General features: G+C 43.0%; 1 protein-coding gene across 1 annotated transcript in view; it reads left to right on the top strand.

Moving 5' to 3' along the window:
• Window positions 1-21,645, top strand: part of LOC126210132 (UDP-glucosyltransferase 2-like) — a 48,081-nt gene that overhangs the window by 3,246 nt on the left and 23,190 nt on the right. The window contains exons 2-3 of the mRNA XM_049939280.1: window positions 10,206-11,052; window positions 19,581-19,803. Coding sequence (XP_049795237.1) covers window positions 10,207-11,052; window positions 19,581-19,803 — 1,069 coding nt within the window. The 5' untranslated portion in view covers window position 10,206. The remainder of the gene's footprint in view (window positions 1-10,205; window positions 11,053-19,580; window positions 19,804-21,645) is intronic.

Below are 21,645 nucleotides of genomic sequence, written 5' to 3'. Positions count from 1 at the left end.
TAAATGTTACAGTTATTTCATTTGCACTAACACAAGCGTACCGGGCATCTACAATGGCACAACTGCTACGTTGCTGAAGTTGTCAGCAGTGGAAAGCGAAACGTAGTAACCAAGCAGTCAGGGGCAACAAACGTTGTGTATTATCGTCGTTTTTTCACTTCTGTCTAAGAGTAAACGGAGCTAACTTTGTATTAGTTAGTCGTTGTCACCACAAACTTTGAAGTGTTCCTAATTTTCAGCCGGCCGGTGTGGTCGAGCGGTCCTTGGCACCACAGTCTGGAACCGCGTGACAGCTACGGTCGCAGGTTCGAATCCTGCCTCGGGCATGGATGTGTGTGATGTCCTTAGGTTAGTTAGGTTTACGTAGTTCTGAGTTCTAGGGGGCTGATGACTTCAGATGTTCAGTCCCAGAGTGTTCAGAGCCATTTGAACCTAATTTTCAATTTCTTCATTTTGATGGCTAGGACTTCCCTTATTATTCGCAGACTGTATTTGTTTTAGGTTATGCTTAAAGACGAAGAGCTAGAGAGACACAATTTTTGCACAGACAAAATAATAGGAGTAACGATAACATTGACAATGATAATTCTGTCGTCGTTTTGAAGGATACAGTAAATGTGCACTGATCGTGATTCTAAATAATTTTAACAGTTATAATTGCAGTTTCATGAATATACAGTGCATATTTCATAATTCAAATTATTTCAAATCTGAGGCTACTGTTACGCAATACAATGGCATTCGCACTGTTTTACCATAAAAGGGAAGTTAGCTTGCCGCGGTTAACGCAAAATTTACTCTTCAACGCACTATATCAAAGACGCACTTCAAATGATCGAACAATTAAAGCAAAATCAAAGAGTTGTTTCAAGAATACTCGTAGCTACTATGCAGCATTTGCTATGGGTCAGTTCTCAGGCTAAAATTTCAGCAACAGTTTTACGTGGAGTATATCACTTTAAGATACATAGCACTTTTGATCCCAGATTGGATCCACTGTCTCTGATTCTTTAAAGAATCGAACTGCCATGTATAAAACGCCTTCAAACGTGTGATTCCTTTACAAATGAGTCAATGTGTTAAAGCAGCAATATAGCAATTCTTGTAAATGGCTATACTCCTTTATCCGTATTTAACATTTGTTGATATTCATTATATAATCTTTCTTCAAGACACAATCCATTTTTTAAAAGGAAGGCCAGCGTTGGCCGTAATATTGATGTTTTATTGATAACAGAATCGATTTTAGATTGCGTAGTGATCATCTTCAGTGCTGTACAAATTAAACTCAGACACTGGTATCAAGTTATCAATAACCAAAAGTGAGAAGCGATCACAATAACTGTTACTGTGATCGTTTTTCAGTTTTGGTTACTGATAATAACTTGATACCAGTGTCTATGAGTTTAATTTGTACACCACAGCACTGAAGATGATCACTATGTGATTGAAAATCGATTCTGCTATCAATAAAACATCAATATTACGGCCAATGCTGACCTTCCTTTTAACTTAACATATATGGTCGTTTTGCACACAGCACTCCATGGAGTCGCCAATCAACAATCCATTCTGTTCATCTGATCTCCCAAATCCTTTGCTGTCCGTAATAGAATCTCAGCGTCCTCGGAAAAGACTGAACACTCATTACCTTTACAAGTTTCTTTTGTGTTTCCTTTACTGCTTGCTTCATGTACACCCCGATTAGCATGAGGGATAGGTTACAACCCTGATCCACAACCTTCTCAACTTCACGTTCATTTCAGGTTCTTCGCCTCTTACAACTGCTGTCTTATTCCTGTACAAGTTATAAATTAACTCCGACTCTACGTAATTCATCCCTCACAATTTCACCGTTACATAGATCATATTACATTTAACAGTGTTTCGGTGTAGGTTTGTCATTCAACCTGCGTATTAACAAGGGGAGGCCATGACATTGGGATCACGGACTTATTTCAAGCTTTGTACGCGTTTAGTAGGCCATTAAAACAATATAATGTGCAAGTAATAAGGTGCACTACTCTAGCAAATCCGAGAAAATCGCAAGAGAAGTTTTACGCGTCTATTATAGACTGAAGAGCCAAAGAAACTGGTACACCTGCCTAATATCGTGTTCGGCCCTCGCGAGCACGATGATGTGTCGCAGCACGGCGTGGCGTGGACTGATGTCTGCAGTAGTGCTGGAGGGAACTGACACCATGAAACCTGTAGGTTTGTCCATAAATCCGTAAGAGTACGGAGGGGACCCCAGATATGCTCCATAATGTTCATGTCGGGGGAGTTTGATGGCCAGCGGAAGTGTTAGAAGAGTGTGCCTGGAGCCACTCTGTAGCAACTCTGGTCGTGTGGGGTGTCGCATTGTCCTGCTGGAATTGCCCAAGTCCGTCGGAATGTAAAATGGACATGAATGGATGCAGGTGATCAGATAGATTGCTTACGTACGTATCACCTGTCGGAGTTGTATCTACACGTATCAGGGGTCCAGATCACTCCAAGTGGACACGCCCCAAACGATTACAGAGCCTCCACCAGCATGAAGTGTCCCCTACTGACATGCAGAGTTCATGGATTCGTGAGGTTGTCTCCATACCCGTACACGTCCATCCGCTCGATACAATTTGAAACGAGATTCGTTCGACCAGGGAACATGTCTTCAGTCATCAACAGGCCACTGTCGGAGTTCACGAGCCCAGGCGAGACGTCAAGCTTTGTGTTGTGCAGTCATCACGGGTACACGAGTGGGTCTTCGGCTCCGAAAGCACATGTCGATGATGTTTCGACGAATAGTTTGCGCGCTGACACTCGTTGATGACCCGTCATTGAGATCTGTAGCAGTTTGCTGAAGAGTTGCACTTCTGTTACGTTGAAAGATTCTCTTCAGTCGTCGTTAATCCCGTCTTTGCAAGATCTTTTTCCGGCAGCAGCGATATTGGGGATCTGATGTTTTACCGGATTCCTGATATTCACGGTACACTCGTGAAATGGTCGTACGGGAAAATCCCCTCTTTATCGCTACCTTGGAGATGCTGTGGCCCATCCTTCGTGCACCAACTATAACACGGCATTTAAACTCTCTGAAATCTTAATAACCTGCCATTGTACCAGCAGTAAGCGATCTAACAACTGCGCGAGACACTTATTGTCTTATACTTGCGTTGCCGACCGCAGCGCCGTATTCTGCCTCCGTATTCGAATATGAATGTCTGTACCAGTTGCTTTGGCGCTTTAGTGTACGACTGATGTACTTTGGCGAGGGTACTGGCCATAAGGAGTCATTGTGGTTATGTAATTAACGCTCGCGCTTTGGGAGAGAGCTGTGGACGAGGCGAAGGTTTTTAATCGATATTTTTTTCACCACTGGTCATTATTAAATTTACATGACGTTTGTGAGGTAATATAATAGAAAGGAACCCACGTGCATTTTCATGAAGTTGTAGTGAATATTACACGTTACTTGACTAATTACTATGTGTAATTTAATTTTCGAGGACGAGGGACAGGCTAGGAAAATCCAAGTCAAACGTCGATAAATAATGACGCCACTGACGTTATTCACAATCAGTAAGATAATAAGTCGCAGTGTGCCAGACCACAAGAGTAATGTACAATTACTCGTCGGATGTGCTCTCGACATCACACATTGCAGGATGTTATTTTGTCATACAGACATGGAAAACATATATTGAAACCTCAGGCAAACAAACGTGGGTTTTTGCATTCTATTACCTCTCAAATATCAAATAAATTAAACAATATGACCAGTGATGACAAAATAGACGAATAATTAAGTTCGGGTGGGAGTCGAACCGCCTCATACACGTTCGTCTTACCAAGCTCGAAAGCTATGACTTTTTTAAAAATCTCATTTTGTTCGTTATTGTTCATTCAATTTGTTCGGGCCGGACGTCCCTTGGCAGCTGTTAAAGTTCATCACTCAGTTTTTTTTTTATTACACAGAGCAGCTAACCTTCTGGCCGAACTCGCTGAGCTACAGTGCCTGCCCCACTTGACCACCATGAATTCTAATGTGCCGCACTTAGGCACTGACACGTAAGCCACATAACTGACGCGTGAAACTTCTCTGGAGATTTTCTCTTAATTTCCAGAGTAGTACACCCTACTGGTTTCACATTATGTTATTTTAATGGGCTCCTAGAGGTGTACAAAGTTTGAAGTAAGCCTGTGATGCCAACGTCGTGTCCAACCCTCGTTGTATTATTCGAAAGTTCTGTGCTAATGGCGTGTGAGGAGGGCCTCCCGTCGGGTAGACCGCTCGCCTGGTGCAAGTCTTTCGATGTGACGCCACTTCGGCGACTTGTGCGTCGATGGGGATAAAATGATGATGATTAGGACAACATAACACCCAGTCTCTGAGTGGAGAAAATCTCCGACCCAGCCGGGAATCGAGCACGGACCCTTAGGATTGACAGTCCGTCGCGCACACCACTTTTTTTCTTTTTTTTTTTAATCTCATTTTGTACGTTTTCGTTCGTTGTATCTGCTCGGGGCGGACGTCGAAAGATACCCGTTTCAGTTCGTTGTTGATCCATTAACTCAGTTTTTTTATTACTGTGGGCAGCTAGCGCCCTGACCGGACACGCTGAGCTACCGTGCCGGCTATCACTCAGCTACCGGGTGCGGACAGTTCTGTGCTGTCTCACGTGTACTGTCCCCTACATTTCTCCTGAGCCCAAACTCATCATCCCCGACGCCGGCCGAAGTGGCCGTGCGGTTCAAGGCGCTGCAGTCTGGAACCGCAAGACCGCTACGGTCGCAGGTTCGAATCCTGCCTCGGGCATGGATGTTTGTGATGTCCTTAGGTTAGTTAGGTTTAACTAGTTCTAAGTTCTAGGGGACTAATGACCTCAGCAGTTGAGTCCCATAGTGCTCCGAGCCATTTGAACCATTTGAACCATCATCCCCGACGTCGCCTCCTACCACTCATTCTCTGTTTAGGCCAATCGTGTGTATATCTGCCTTATTAAAACTTCCGCAGCTCGTGGTCTTCCGGTAGCGTTCTCGCTTCCCGAGCACGGGGTCCGGGGTTCGATTCCCGGCAGTGTCTGGGATTTTCACTTGCCCCGAGATGACTGGGTGTTATTGTGTCGTGTTCATCATCATCATTCATCCCCACTACGTTCGGAGGAAGGCAATGGCATACCACCTCCACTAGGACCTTGCCACTACGGCGGTGCGGGTCTCCTGCATCGTCCCCTACGCTCTGTTACGGAATATGGGACTTCATCATCATCTTATTAAAACACTGATTTTTCGCGACATATGCCTTCCTCGAAATCAGACCGTTTCATGGAATTAAATTTCAACACTGCTTGGGAGACAGGAATAGAGAAAAGGTATACCAGGTCTTAGTCTCATCAAGTAAACTATTCAGTCGTGTTTTAAATTTCAAGCTGCAGCCTGTCAGTGACAGAGTTTATCCTATATTACGAACATGTAAAGCTGATTTCCCAGACACTTAGACTGAACGTGGCACTCAATTCTTGCGAAGTCATCCTTGTACAAATGCACTTGGTATTGAAATCACTTTACATTTTAGTGGAAACTCAATCTTTCACAGATTTGTATCACGTCTGCCATCAAGAGATGGCTGACTGCCCGGATCAATGTGTGACGCTCATAGAACAGCTGGGAACAGAGTTTTAGTAGTCTGCAATACGTAATCAAAATTAAAACGATTGTTTATGTTCATCTCCATTTTATCTCGCGTAACTGATGCCTGTAGCCTGTCTATTGCACATGACCAGGCATCCTTGCAGATTCTGCTAATAGTTCATTGGAATCTACATAGAACATAAGTTAAAAACAATAACAATAATAATAATACAAATAATTGCAATGTGGACATAGATATTACATTAATTTTACTACTATTAATATAGTGGAATGTTTACAGTATTCCTTTCTAGTGCACTGGCGATACAGTAGCAGAAAAGCACTGCGTCAAATACAAGAAATCAAGTCTGCCGAAGAAGTCAATATGGCAGAGCAAGAAAGATGAACAGTAGGGGGAATTTTGAGGAACGAGAAATAATAGCACAAAGTTAGAAGAACGAAATAATAGGATAAAGTTAGAAGAACGAGAGGCAATAGGACAAAACCGAAAGAAACAGTGATTAGAAAAACTGGGGTAGTATTGGCGATGTGAGAGAAAGGACAGAGGTCAGGTAACTTGGATAAGCTGATAAAGAAGCTACGCTACTGATAACAGGAAATGCAGTTGTGAAACTTACATCTCTGATAACATGAGAACATTTGGTTTCGTCTTCTGTGCATCGTGGTATTGGATCTGAAGCAGTTATGTCGGTATGTTGTGCTACACACGCAAGGCAGAAATAGAGAATGAGGTGCAAAATGATTTAGCGTCATGAATGGGTACATCATATGCTGTTAAAAAATTATGACAGTCATTTTATGTGCAAAGCGAAACACTGCATTGGCAGACTGGTTATACGGTATTGTCTTGTAATAATGCTTGCACGTACGTAACGCAACCAGATGTTGACTTTAATTTTTTTCGAAGCATTTCGACCCATTAGTGTTCATCCTCGGATTTCAAGACGTAGATGTAACTCGGGTATTACAAAGTATTAATTAGATCCTCATTAGTCTATTGAGATACAAGAGTCTTGACAAGATTATAACATCTCACTTTCCAAAAGGGAACACTTATCTTTTATAATCTCCAAGATGTTCCAGGTAGCTTAATAATGGTTCAGCACTCATCTCTTAGGCTTACTTCATTGTGCTGTAGTAGTGTCATTTACAACTAATTAAGCGTGTTACTGAATTTAGTGGAAAGTGAGGGAGATAACAAGATTTAATCCTAACTACCTATCTCCAGAGATTGCGACTCATAGTTCATTTGCGGATACAGCTATGTTGTTGATGTTCTCCAATTTAATTGTTTTAAATAAAATTCTATTTGTAATTTCATTATTTATTCACAATCTGTTCACATTTTTTAGGAAACACACTTCACACTTCCTTTTTAACAAATAACACAGGACGAAGAGATGAAGACAAAAGACATACAGCTGTTGAGTCTGAAATTTGAGCAATAAATGGCCTGCTTTTTGTACGTATTAAAGCAACGGATCAACTGACTTACACCTGGCGCTCAGTCAACCATTACAAAAACTCTGCTTTGGCGCAAGAACGATCGAAAAAATAACTTACTCAAATAGTGACAAATTATAAAACATATGTTAACCTAAAGTGCTTATGATAACTTTATAAATTTACAGTTTCAATACAACGAAACAGTAATATTTATTATGTAATTTAGCATTGTTTTGTTTCCGAAATTTCTAGAATATAAAACATATGCATCTTTGTTTGCATTAATATTTTGAAGAACATTTCTTTAAATAAATTATTTCCAATAAATTTACCGGCGTTGTTCCAGTCAGCAAGATGAACAAAAAGTAATGAATAATAAATTAAAATATTTAATCTTTAAAATAAATCTTTGACTATAATTGCGAACTTCTCAATTCATACGTGGAAGGGAGCATAAAAGAAAAATTATCACTACTTCCACAAAAGCTACAATTCTTCCATGTTTGAATGTTTATTTGTTCAACATGAGGTAATAGCATGACGAACTTTGTTTGAAAAATCTTACGTTTAAGTATCGTGCAAGGTAGTAACAAATGACTATTGACATTAAGTGCTGACGGGAACAGATGTAACATATCTGTATTAGCCTAAATCGTAATTCAGCTGTAAACATGCACTTAAAACTACTAATCCCAAACTGTGATACAGATCTCATGATATTGTTAATTTAGTCTGTCCCCTGCTGCGTTACATGGTCGATATCGTATCGCTCTACAAGAAATGGAAAGAATAACACATGGTACAGTATAAATATTACATATGCTGATGTGTTAGTCTGCAACATAATATCCCCAGAAAGCATTTACACCAAATATGCTACATCTTAGCATTAGGAAATATGTATCATTTTATCATTATCTGTTTTAAATGGTAGAATCGTAATGAGGAAACCATTTAAAACTCTTGATGAACGATGTAAAGTAGAAGAAATTGAAACTTTGTCAGTGACATTGTTGTGTTGTCAGAAATGCTAAAGACTTGGCGACAATAATCACAAATACAGACGACACTTCAAACCTAATACTGGCAAGATATCAAACAATTTAAAATACTCCATCGATTAACAGAAACTACGCAATCAATTTTTTGGGGTAACTAGGGATGTACTGGTACCCGACAGGTTAGCCGAGAGTGCTAATGCACTGCTTCCTGGACTTGGGTAGGCGCGCCGGCCCCGGATCGAATACGCCCGCCGGATTAACGACGAGGACCAGTGTACCAGCCAGCCTGGATGTGGTTTTTAGGCGGTTTTCCACATCCCTCTAGGTGAATACCGGGCTGGTCCCCACGTCCCGCCTCAGTTACACGACTCACAGCCATTTGAAACACATCCGCACTTTTCCATGATTTACACTAGACGCAGACAGCTGGGGTACTCTGATTCCGTCCCAGGGGGGTACGGGGTGGCGGCAGAAAGGGAATCTGGCCACCCCTTCACATTAACATGGCAAATCCAATTTAACCACGCCAACCCGGCACACAATGCGGGACAAAGGTGCAAGCGATAGCGATAGGGATGTAATGGTATTACGAAAAATATAAGACACTATATTTTCTGAAGTGAAGCAAAATTTTTGCAGTGTGGAAAAGAAACTGCACAACTATTTAGAAGTAGTTAATTACATATTTAGTACTATAAATGTCCGGCTTCGATTCCCGGCAGGGTCAGGGATTTTCTCTGCGTCGTGATGACTGGGTGTTGTGTGCTGTCCTTAGGTTAGTTAGGTTTAAGTAGTTCTAAGTTCTAGGGGACTGATGACCATAGATGTTAAGTCCCATAGTGCTCAGAGCCATCTGAACCATTTTGAACTAAAAATGTTCCCAAAACTACGAACGCAATTGATATCCTCATAAACATCTGTAAAACTTATTTCTGGGCTTCGTTTTTCTATATTTCAGTTTCTGGAGCACTATTACATCTTTGTGACTGGTTCATCTACATTGCAGAATTTGACACACAAGTGAACGGTGTAGATGATGTGTGCATTTCTAGATAACAGGACACTCAAAATTTACATCTTCCACTGCAACTATGAAGCAAAATCACAATGAAGACCAAAAGCTATTGCAAGTTAACATTAAACGTAATTATGGTTTTAGAACATTTGAGTAGCTTACACACAGGAAGAGTAGCATCCAACATGTAAGACATAAAAATAAATGTCAACCCGTCAGGGTAACTGAGAGCTCTAATGCGCTGCTTCCTGGACTCGGTCGCAGATTTGCTACGGTCGCAGGTTCGCATCCTGCCTCGGGCATGGATGGGTGTGATGTCCTTAGGTTAGTTAGGTTTAAGAAGTTCTAAGTTCTAGGGGACTGATGACCACAGATGTTAAGTCTCATAGTGCTCAGAGCCATCTGAACCATCCTGGACTCGGGTAAGCGCGCCGACCCGGATGGAATCCGCCCGGCGGATTAACGACGACAGCCAGTGTGCCGGATGTGGTTTTTAGGCGGTTTTCCACGTTCCTCTAGTTGAATACCTGGCTGGTCCCCACATCTCGCCTCCGTTACACGACTCGCAGACATTTGAAACACAATTCACGCTATTTCACGATTTACACTAGACGCAGACAGCTAGGGTACACTACTTCCGTCCTGGGGGGTATGGGGTGGTGGCAGTAAGGGCATCCGACCACCCCTTTAAATTAAGCTTGCCAATTCCGTCTTAACTCTGCCGACCCTGCGCACAATGCGGGATAAAGGCAGTAGCAAAAGAAAGATACAAAAATAAATATCAGTCAAAAATTAAACCGTGCCCGCCATCCATGTGGAGCACGTATTGGTATCATCGCGGGCTTCCAGTCACACACAATTGGTATCATCAAAGTGTATGGGCCTGAAGATGGCTTGACGCAACGTCGAAACTAGTAGCCAAATAAATATGAAATCTTAAGTACAGCAGGAGGAGTTTCATTTTTAATAAAAATTATACCAGCTAATGTCCCACCATCATCAAGTTTAATTATGGATGTATGAAGAACCTCAGTGTTGACAATAGCTCTACTCTCTTCATGCATGTTCCATTTGTTGATGACCCTAATGCAATGTCTTGATTTCAGGATGGAGAAGACCCACATCTCGGTAGCTGCACTGATGCTGGTGCTGGTGTCTCTCACGGAGCCATGCGAGTCGGCTAAGATCCTGGGCCTGATGACCACGGCATCGCCGAGCCACTACCACTTCAACCGCGCCCTCATGCTCGAGCTGGCCCGCAGGGGCCACCAGGTGACAGTCTTCACCCCAGACGTGGAGAAGAGCCCGGTCCCCAACTACCGGCTCATCCTCGCCGAGAGGGGCTACGAGGGCCTGCGGGAAGGGGAGGGAGAGCAGTTCGAGGACCTGGCAGAACGCAGCCACTGGTACCAGGCCAAACAGCTGTTCGACTGGGGCGAGATGTGCTGCGACCACGCCATCAACTCCGAAGGCGGTCGCCGGCTGATGGAGCTCACCAAAAACGAAACCTTCGACTTGATCATCGCCGAAGTGATGATACAGGAGTGCCTCTTGGGATTCGTACACGAGTTCGGAAATCCCCCTCTCATCGGGATCGTAGCCTACGGGAGCCCTCCGTGGGCCAACGAGCTGATGGGGAACTTCCACAACCCCGCCTACGTGAACACCTACACCTTGCAGCATACGGACCACATGACGTTCCTGCAGAGGGTCCACAACTTCGTGTTCGACACAGCTGTCGGCCTCTACCGCAAATACCACTACTTGCCAGTGCAGGACGAGATCGCTCGGAAGTTCTTCGGCGAGTCTGTGCCTCCGCCCAGTGAAATAGAGAAGAATTTTCAGTTTGTGATGGTGAATGCGCACTTCAGCTTCGACTACCCGAAGCCTCTGGTGCCGGCCATTATAGAGATTGGTGGATTGCAAGTGGAACCACCGAAGCCACTGCCTAAGGTAAAGATAAACCTAAGATATTTTACTTAAATATTTCGAATGCGGCTGCGCTTCAGCAACGGCTAGAGGTCAGTAAACGAATGAAAAGCAGCCCACCTGTTGCAATGTAAGTTGGTTTTATTCAAACTTTTGCCATGGTTTCGACGGATTTAATCCAGTCTTCTTCAGTAAACGTGTAGGCCGAAGACAATGCAACAGCAATAACTCGGAAACATACCGGGTGACAACTGTTGAACTACATGAAATAAAACCTCATAACTTCTGAACGGTTTGCTTTAGGACGTTGAAACTGCATGGCTCGTCGCGTGGCATTGGGAATTAGTATGCGCTGGATGGTTTGGTTTAGCGACGAAGCCTATTTTCATTCGGATGGGTTCATCAATAAGCAAAATCGTAAAGTTTTGAATAATACTTTGTGTTCCAGAATAAATATCTAATTCATAAAATCAGAGTTAGAGGATTCAGTGAAAGAAATTGGGAAACTAGAATTTTTTAGCCTGTTTCACATAAAATATCGAATTTCAGTGTATTCTACATCTACATGGATATTCTGCAAATAACACTTAAATGCTTGGCAGAGGGTTCATCGAACCACCTTCACAATATGTTACGATAGGTTGTCTTGAGCTGCCTGCAATCTGATTACAAAGAATTATTTACAAAGCATGTTCTGTGGTTACTGGTGTTTCTTTACATAATCTGCTCCTTCCCCTCTTGCTAGCAGTCGACAGGCTCCACTTCACACCTGCACTTGGCAGTTTTTGGCATTCCGCGTTATTTATTATGCTGCATTATTTACGATTGATTTCTTAACTGTTTAGAAATTCTTCCAATCCATATGTGGCATACAGCAAACCAGTGCTTAACAGTATTGGTTAAAAACAGTCTTGGTTGCAATTTTAGTTTTTTTATTCTTCAACGACGCGTTTCGCCTTATTTAGGCATCTTCAGGTTATCGCGTCCATCTGGAAATGATAACCTGAAGATGCCTAAATAAGGCGAAACGCGTCGTTGAAAAATAAAACACTAAAATTGCAACCAAGACTGTTTTTAACCAATACACTTAACTGTTTTTCATTCTTGACTGCCACAGATAAACACTGTGGCAATGGAGAATGAAAAACAGTTAACAACGTCCCTATATAGGTTACGTCCAAATATTTTCGGATCCGGAGGGGGAAGTTGGTGACTGAAATTTCGTGAGAAAATTCCACCGCAACGGAAAACGCCATCCCAAATCCTGTACCATGTCAGTGACACTTTCTCCACTATTTCGCGATAATACAAAACGTGCTGCTCTTCTTTGTACGTTCTCAACGTACTCTGTTAATTCTATCTGGTAAGGACCCCAGACAGCACAGCAGTACAGTACTCATGGGTATATCTGCCACTATATTGCGATTTCTGAGGTCGTGTGCACCATTCCTCCGGTTCGGAGTTACTGTGACCATTGGCCATTGTTACCCCAGGATTACAGATACACAATTTAGTAAACATCGTTGATGTAAGGACAGTATGGATCAAAGGCATACAAAAATTAACCATCGGCATACAAACCAAGGCTCATTTGTACTTGTTAATCTGCCTACAACTAAGAAAAACAAATTCCAGTCGTGTATTGCTCAGATTGCAAGTTGTAGTTCAGGCAGTGATTTAGGTACAACATATAATGCCGAATATCTCCGGAAACATGGAATGAAGTTTGTTTGGCCACAAGTGCCAGATATTGTCTCGACGAGTGGAAAACAGACAGCATTATTCTAACAGCATTGGATGTTCTGAAACAAGGATTTACGTCTAAGATGAAAGAAATTGAAGGTATTACGCTCAGCTAAATTTGGAGCTATGTGTGTGGCATCCCATCTTCGTATCTTTCATTGTATTTATATACCGTATTAGGCCTCCTCTTTTATGAGACTTAATAAAACGCTTATTTCTGGGTGGTCAAAGTTTCATTGCGTTCTTTTCAGAACAAATGGAACGGTAGCTGACAGTAGTGGTGGAACAATAGGGCGGTCATTGTATCCCCAAATCCATGCTAATTTTCATCACATACATTTTTTTTCGATTTCTTCCCCCGCATTTTAGAAAATGTATTGTCCTAATTAGTACGTAATCCTTTCATTCAAGCCCCTATGTTCACTAACATAAATACCACAGAAGCTAAAAAAACTGACCGATTTTCACATTTAAATGTGATAATCATGACTACGTATAACTGGTTTACGGTAATTTCTCAATTCATCTGCCATATTATTAACGGGTAAAGTGTATGAAGTCGCATAGTTAGCAAACCTTGTGGATTTGGAACATTTCTTCTCAGTTCTTTCTCCGTGTAAAACTAATGTATCCATCACGTAGTATGTTTATAAGTGTAGTTGTAATAGCACAAAAATAAAAGTAATGAATCACATATATTCAAAATTTGGTTGAAATTGCTCAGTTCATCCCTGACTCGTGCTTCTAGGTCGCCACCCTCTATGGGAGGTTGGTGGTTCTTATCAAAATGATGCTTCTTTCCAGGCGCTTAAGCGATAAACTTACCAACCAAGTTTTGCTGAAATCGCTCCAATGCAAAATAGTAAGGCGAAGAAATGTAGTTACTGCTGTTGCAAGCCAGATACCGACAAACACACTCCCGACTTGTGGCGGATTTTTCACATCATTTTCTCTCCCCTTGCCCTTTCCTCTTTTGCTAGTGGTAGAGGTGTTTAAAACAGACACTATGTGATCAAAAGTTTCCGGACACTCCCAAAAACATACATTTTTTCACATTAGGTGCATTGTGCTGCCACCTGCTGCCAGGTACTCCATATCAGCGACCTCAGTAGTCATTAGACATCGTCAGAGAGCAGACCGGGGCTCTCCGCGGAACTCACGGACTTCGAACGTGGTAAGGCGATTGGGTGTCACTTCCACACTCCTGGTCATCCCTAGGTCCACAGTTTCCGATGTGATAGTGAAGTGAAAAAGTGAAGGGACACGTACAGCACAAAAGCGTACAGGCCGCTTGACGTGTGGTGTTTTTCATGGATGGGGCTTGCATCCCTTGTTGTTTTGCGTGGCACTATCATGCACAGGCCTACATTGATGTTTTAAGCACTTTCTTGGTTCCCACTGTTGAAGAGCAATTCGGGGATGGCGATTGCATCTTTCAACACGATCGAGTACCTGTTCATAATGCACAGCCTGTGGCAGAGTGGTTACACGACAATAACATCCCTGTAAAGGACTGGCCTGCACAGAGCCCTGACCTGAATTCTATAGAACATCTTTGGGATGTTTTGGAAGGCCGACTTCGTGCCAGGCCTTACCGACTGACATCGATACTTCTCCTCGGTGCAACACTCCGTGAATAATGGGCTGCCATTCCCCAAGGAAAACTTCAAGCACCTGATTGAACGTATGCCTGCGAGAGGGGACGGTGTCAACAAGACTAAGAGTGAGCCAACACCTCATTGAATTCCAGCATTACCGATGGAGGGCGCCACGAACTTGTAAGTCATTTTCAGCCAGGTGTCCGGATACTTTTGATTACATAGTGTAAGACTTCCAAGCGTGTCTACCAAGAGTTCAAGTCTTCATCTGGCCGTCCAGAATAAACTTGTTGTGGTTTCTGTAAATCGCTTACTGGTATGACTCCTCTACAAAGTCATTTTCAGCCAGGTGTCCGGATACTTTTGATTACATAGTGTAAGACTTCCAAGCGTGTCTAGCAAGAGTTCAAGCCTTGATCTGGCCATCCAGAATAAACTTGTTGTGGTTTCTGTAAATCGCTTACCGCTAACACTGGTATGACTCCTCTACAAAGGACATCGCCAAATTTTTTCCGCCCCCTGCCCTTCCCGTTCTTGTGCACCGTCAATGAAAATGTCATCGTTGAAACGTTAAGCTCTGCCTTCATTCCATTTCTGTTTTTTCAGTTCACTGTGGCGACTACAGTATTTACTCTTATTCGTAACATTTATTTTGTCACATTATTAACAGACATCAAGTAGTGGGCTGTCTGAGACTGTAACTTCTAGGTTACGGGTGTATATTTTAATTATAGAATTCCGTCCGGGGTGTATATTTTAATAATAGAATTCCGTCACCAGTTATAATATTTTTATTTTTTTTAAATACCGTCCAACGCGTTGCGGAGTAGGACCTCCATTTTCAAGGACTGTATTGGCGTAAAAGGCGTTACGCCTGCTTCAGCTTTTCACCTAACAGTAACAGAACGACACAGTTGCTACATTTAACGAGAAAATTGTCTCACGTGCGATTAATGAGAGAAGTGCTAGAGAAATGAAAGTGCTAAAGTCTAGTAAGTAACATATTACCTACATTTTGCTACTTCGTCTTTTGCTTTGGTAAAATACTTCTACATTTTGAACGAATTAGCATATTTATGACAGAAGTCCCCCCATGAACCATGGACCTTGCCGTTGGTGGGGAGGCTTGCGTGCCTCAGCGATACAGATGGCCGTACCGTAGGTGCAACCACAACGGAGGGGTATCTGTTGAGAGGCCAGACAAACATGAGGTTCCTGAAGAGGGGCAGCAGCCTTTTCAGTAGTTGCAGGGGCAACAGTCTGGTTGATTGACTGATCTGGCCTTGTAACATTAACCAAAACGGCCTTGCTGTGCTGGTACTGCGAACGGCTGAAAGCAAGGGGAAACTACAGCCGTAATTTTTCCCGAGGACATGCAGCTCTACTGTATGATTAAATGATGATGGCGTCCTCTTGGGTAAAATATTCCGGAGGTAAAATAGTCCCCCATTCGGATCTCCGGGCGGGGACTACTCAGGAGGACGTCGTTATCAGGAGAAAGAAACCTGGCGTTCTACGGATCGGAGCGTGGAATGTCAGATCCCTTAATCGGGCAGGTAGGTTAGAAAATTTAAAAAGGGAAATGGATAGGTTAAAGTTAGATATAGTGGGAATTAGTGAAGTTCGGTGGCAGGAGGAACAAGACTTTTGGTCTGGTGATTACAGGGTTATAAATACAAAATCAAATAGGGGTAATGCAGGAGTAGGTTTAATAATGAATAAAAAAATAGGAGTGCGGGTTAGCTACTACAAACAGCATAGTGAACGCATTATTGTGGCCAAGATAGACACAAAGCCCATGCCTACTACAGTAGTACAAGTTTATATGCCAACTAGCTCTGCAGATGATGAAGAAATAGATGAAATGTATGACGAGATAAAAGAAATTATTCAGGTAGTGAAGGGAGACGAAAATTTAATAGTCATGGGTGACTGGAATTCGTCAGTAGGAAAAGGGAGAGAAGGAAACATAGTAGGTGAATACGGATTGGGGGGAAGGAATGAAAGAGGAAGCCGCCTTGTAGAATTTTGCACAGAGCATAACTTAATCATAGCTAACACTTGGTTCAAGAATCACGAAAGGAGGCTGTATACATGGAAGAAGCCTCGAGATACTGACAGGTTTCAGATAGATTATATAATGGTAAGACAGAGATTTAGGAACCAGGTTTTAAATTGTAAGACATTTCCTGGGGCAGATGTGGATTCTGACCACAATCTATTGGTTATGAACTGCAGATTGAAACTGAAGAAACTGCAAAAAGGTGGGAATTTAAGGAGATGGGACCTGGATAAGCTGAAAGAACCAGAGGTTGTAGAGAGTTTCAGGAAGAGCATAAGGGAACAATTGACAGGAATGGGGGAAAGAAATACAGTAGAAGAAGAATGGGTAGCTCTGAGGGATGAAGTGGTGAAGGCAGCAGACGATCAAGTAGGTAAAAAGACTAGGGCTAATAGAAATCCTTGGGTAACAGAAGAAATATTGAATTTAATTGATGAAAGGAGAAAATATAAAAATGCAGTAAATGAAGCAGGCAAAAAGGAATACAAACGTCTCAAAAATGAGATCGACAGGAAGTGCAAAATGGCTAAGCAGGGATGGCTAGAGGACAAATGTAAGGATGTAGAGGCTTATCTCACTAGGGGTAAGATAGATACTGCCTACAGGAAAATTAAAGAGACCTTTGGGGAGAAGAGAACCACTTGTATGAATATCAAGAGCTCAGATGGCAACCCAGTTCTAAGCAAAGAAGGGAAAGCAGAAAGGTGGAAGGAGTATATAGAGGGTTTATACAAGGGCGATGTACTTGAGGACAATATTATGGAAATGGAAGAGGATGTAGATGAAGACGAAATGGGAGATAAGATACTGCGTGAAGAGTTTGACAGAGCACTGAAAGACCTGAGTCAAAACAAGGCCCCGGGAGTAGACAACATTCCATTAGAACTACTGATGGCCTCGGGAGAGCCAGTCATGACAAAACTCTACCATCTGGTGAGCACGATGTATGAGACAGGCGAAATACCCTCAGACTTCAAGAAGAATATAATAATTCCAATCCCAAAGAAAGCAGGTGTTGACAGATGTGAAAATTACCGAACTATCAGTTTAATAAGTCACAGCTGCAAAATACTAACGCGAATTCTTTACAGACGAATGGAAAAACTGGTAGAAGCCGACCTCGGGGAAGATCAGTTTGGATTCCGTAGAAATGTTGGAACACGTGAGGCAATACTGACCTTACGACTTATCTTGGAAGAGAGATTAAGAAAAGGCAAACCTACGTTTCTAGCATTTGTAGACTTAGAGAAAGCTTTTGACAATGTTGACTGGAATACTCTCTTTCAAATTCTGAAGGTGGCAGGGGTAAAATACAGGGAGCGAAAGGCTATTTACAATTTGTACAGAAACCAGATGGCAGTTATAAGAGTCGAGGGGCATGAAAGGGAAGCAGTGGTTGGGAAAGGAGTAAGACAGGGCTGTAGCCTCTCCCCGATGTTATTCAATCTGTATATTGAGCAAGCAGTAAAGGAAACAAAAGAAAAATTCGGAGTAGGTATTAAAATTCATGGAGAAGAAGTAAAAACTTTGAGGTTCGCCGATGACATTGTAATTCTGTCAGAGACAGCAAAGGACTTGGAAGAGCAGTTGAACGGAATGGACAGTGTCTTGAAAGGAGGATATAAGATGAACATCAACAAAAGCAAAACGAGGATAATGGAATGTAGTCAAATTAAGTCGGGTGATGCTGAGGGAATTAGATTAGGAAATGAGACACTTAAAGTAGTAAAGGAGTTTTGCTATTTAGGGAGTAAAATAACCGATGATGGTCGAAGTAGAGAGGATGTAAAATGTAGACTGGCAATGGCAAGGAAAGCGTTTCTGAAGAAGAGAAATTTGTTAACATCGAATATAGATTTAGGTGTCAGGAAGTCGTTTCTGAAAGTATTTGTATGGAGTGTAGCCATGTATGGAAGTGAGACATGGACGATAACTAGTTTGGACAAGAAGAGAATAGAAGCTTTTGAAATGTGGTGCTACAGAAGAATGCTGAAGATAAGGTGGGTAGATCACGTAACTAATGAGGAGGTATTGAATAGGATTGGGGAGAAGAGAAGTTTGTGGCACAACTTGACTAGAAGAAGGGATCGGTTGGTAGGACGTGTTTTGAGGCATCAAGGGATCACAAATTTAGCATTGGAGGGCAGCGTGGAGGGTAAAAATCGTAGAGGGAGACCAAGAGATGAATACACTAAGCAGATTCAGAAGGATGTAGGTTGCAGTAGGTACTGGGAGATGAAGAAGCTTGCACAGGATAGAGTAGCATGGAGAGCTGCATCAAACCAGTCTCAGGACTGAAGACCACAACAACAACATGACAGAAGTACATGATAAAAATTATGCATACTTCGTCTACTGTCCAGTTCTGTCATACTATTCTAGTAATCTTCATACTATTCTAGTAATCCAAACAAATTACGCGTACAGATGAAATGCAACCGCCTGCAAAGTGACTGTGGGAGCGAGAGAGAGGGTGGAAGGATGTAAAGAGAGAGAGAGAGAGAGAGAGAGACAGAGACAGAGTTAGAGTTAGAGAGGGAAAGGAAAGAGAGAAAGAGACCAGGGTAGTTGGAATGCCATGTGGTCACCAAACACATGTATCATGTTACAATACTTGATTTCTCCTATTTCTGTACCATTTCTCTCATTAGTGCCGAGTGAGTATGTCTTCTCGTTAGGTCTAATAATTCTGTCGTTCTGCTTCTGATAAATGAAAAACTAAAGGAGATGTAACTCCCATTGTGTTTGTACAGTCCTTGAAAATGGAGTTGTGGATCCGAAACGCGTTGGACAATAATCAGAAAACAAGAATACTGTGACTGAAGACCGAATTTATCGAATAAAATTATTTTGTCTGCTTCAAATGGTTCAAATGTCTCTGAGCACTATGGGACTTAACTTCTGAGGTCATCAGTCCCCTAAAACTTAGAACTACTTAAATCTAACTAACCTAAGGACATCAAACACATCCATGCCCGAGGCAGGATTCGAACCTACGACCGTAGCGGTCGCGCGGTTCCAGACTGTAGCGCCTAGAACCGCTCGCCCACTCCGGCCGGCTTGTCTGGTTCGTTAATCTGGGTGCACATTTGGAGGAATAATTTGCTTAGCGGTGAAAGTAACCGAACGTCCTTGCGTCTCTTTTGAAGGACATAAAGCAGTTCCTCGACGCGGCGACGGAAGGCGTCATCTACATGAACCTAGGCACCAACATCCGCAGCGACATGCTCAAGGACTACCAGCGGAGGGCCTTCCTCGAAGCGTTTGCAGAGCTGCCCTACAAGGTCCTCTGGAAGTTCGAGGCTGAAGATTTGCCGGGGAAGCCGGCAAACGTCAAGATCGTGAAGTGGATTACACAGAACGATGTCCTGGGTAAGTTAACAATTTAAAATTTCGATTTTTTTCCTTGAGAAAGTAATGTCAATATACGAGAGTAAGCCTCTTATTATCCGCAAAGTACACTACTGGCCATTAAAATTGCTACACCACGAAGATGACGTGCTACAGACGCGAAATTTAACCGACAGGAAGAAGATGCTGTGATATGCAAATGATTAGCTTTTCAGAGCATTCACACAAGGTTGGCGCCGGTGGGGACACCTACAACGTGCTGACATGAGGGAAGTTTACAACCGATTTCTCATACACAAACAGCAGTTGACCGGCGTTGCCTGGTCAAACGTTGTTGTGATGCCTCGTGTAAGGAAGAGAAATGCGTACCATCACCTTTCCGGCTCTCATAAAGCTCGGATTGTAGCCTATCGCGATTGCGGTTTATCGTAGCGCGACATTGCTGGTCGCGTTGGTCGAGATCCAATGACTGTTAGCAGAATACGGAATCGGTGAGTTCTGGAGGGTAATACGGAACGCCATGCTGGACCCCAACGGCCTCGTATCACTAGCAGTCGAGATGACAGGCATCTTATCCGCATGCCTGTAACGGATCGTGCAGCCACGTCTCGATCCCTCAGTCAACAGATGGGGGCGTTTGCAAGACAACAACCATCTGCACGAACAGTTCGACGACGTTTGCAGCAGCATGGACTACCACCTCGGAGAGAATGGCTGTGGTTACCCTTTACGCTGCGTCACAGACAGGAGCGCCTGCGATGGTGTACTCAACGACGAACCTGGGTGCACGAATAGCAAAACGTCATATTTTCGGATGAATCCAGGTTCTGTTTACAGCATCATGATGGTCGCATCCGTGTTTGGCGACATAGCGGTGAACGCACATTGAAAGCGTGTATTCGTCATCGCCCTACTGGCGTATGACCCAGTGTGATGGCATGGGGTGCCATTGGTTACACGTCTCGGTCACCTCTTGTTCACATTGACGGCACTTTGAACAGTGGACGTTACATTTCAGATGTGTTACGACCCGTGGCTCTACCCTTCATCGATCCCTGCGAAACCCTACATTTCAGCAGGATAATGCACGACCGCATGTTGCAGGACCTGTACGGGCCTTTCTGGATACAGAAAATGTTCCACTGCTGCCCTGGCCAGCACATTCTCCAGATCTCTCACCAATTGAAAACGTCTGGTCAATGGTGGCCGAGCAACTGGCTCGTCACAATACGCCAGTCACTGCTCTTGATGAACTGTGGTATCGTGTTGAAGCTGCATGGGCAGCTGTACCTGTACACGCCATCCAACCTCTGTTTGACTCAATGCCCAGGCGTATGAAGGCCGTTATTACAGCCAGAGGTGGTTGTTCTGTGTACTGATTTCTCAGGATCTATGCACCCAAATTGCGTGAAAATGTAATCACATGTCAGTTCTAGTATAATATATTTGTCCAATGAATACCCGTTTATCATCTGCATTTCTTCTTGGTGTACCAGTTTTAATAGCCAGTAGTGTAGTCATACAATTTTATTGTAATGAAATAGGAAACTTACTAGAGCATCATTTTTCGACATAGTCTCCTTGCGTTTCGACGCACTTGGTCCATCGTTGAACAAGCTTCGTGATGCCCTCATAAAAGAAGTTTCTCGGTTGAGCTGTGCCAGGAATGCACCGTTTCTTTCACTGCTTCGTCCGAGGCAAATCGACGGCCGCTTAATGCCTGTTTGAGTGGACCAAACAAGTGATAGTCAGAAGGGGCAAGACTGGGACTATATGGAGGATGGTCCAGAACTTCAAATTTGAGTTTCTGGAGCGTTTAAGCAGTGTAGGTAGCAGTATGAGGGTGCGCATTGTCGTGCAACA

Source organism: Schistocerca nitens, chromosome 10, assembly GCF_023898315.1.
Source record: "Schistocerca nitens isolate TAMUIC-IGC-003100 chromosome 10, iqSchNite1.1, whole genome shotgun sequence".
NCBI classification, from domain to species: Eukaryota; Metazoa; Arthropoda; class Insecta; order Orthoptera; family Acrididae; genus Schistocerca; species Schistocerca nitens.
Note: the sequence above shows the minus strand (reverse complement) of the source record. Positions and strands in the feature narration are given on the sequence as shown.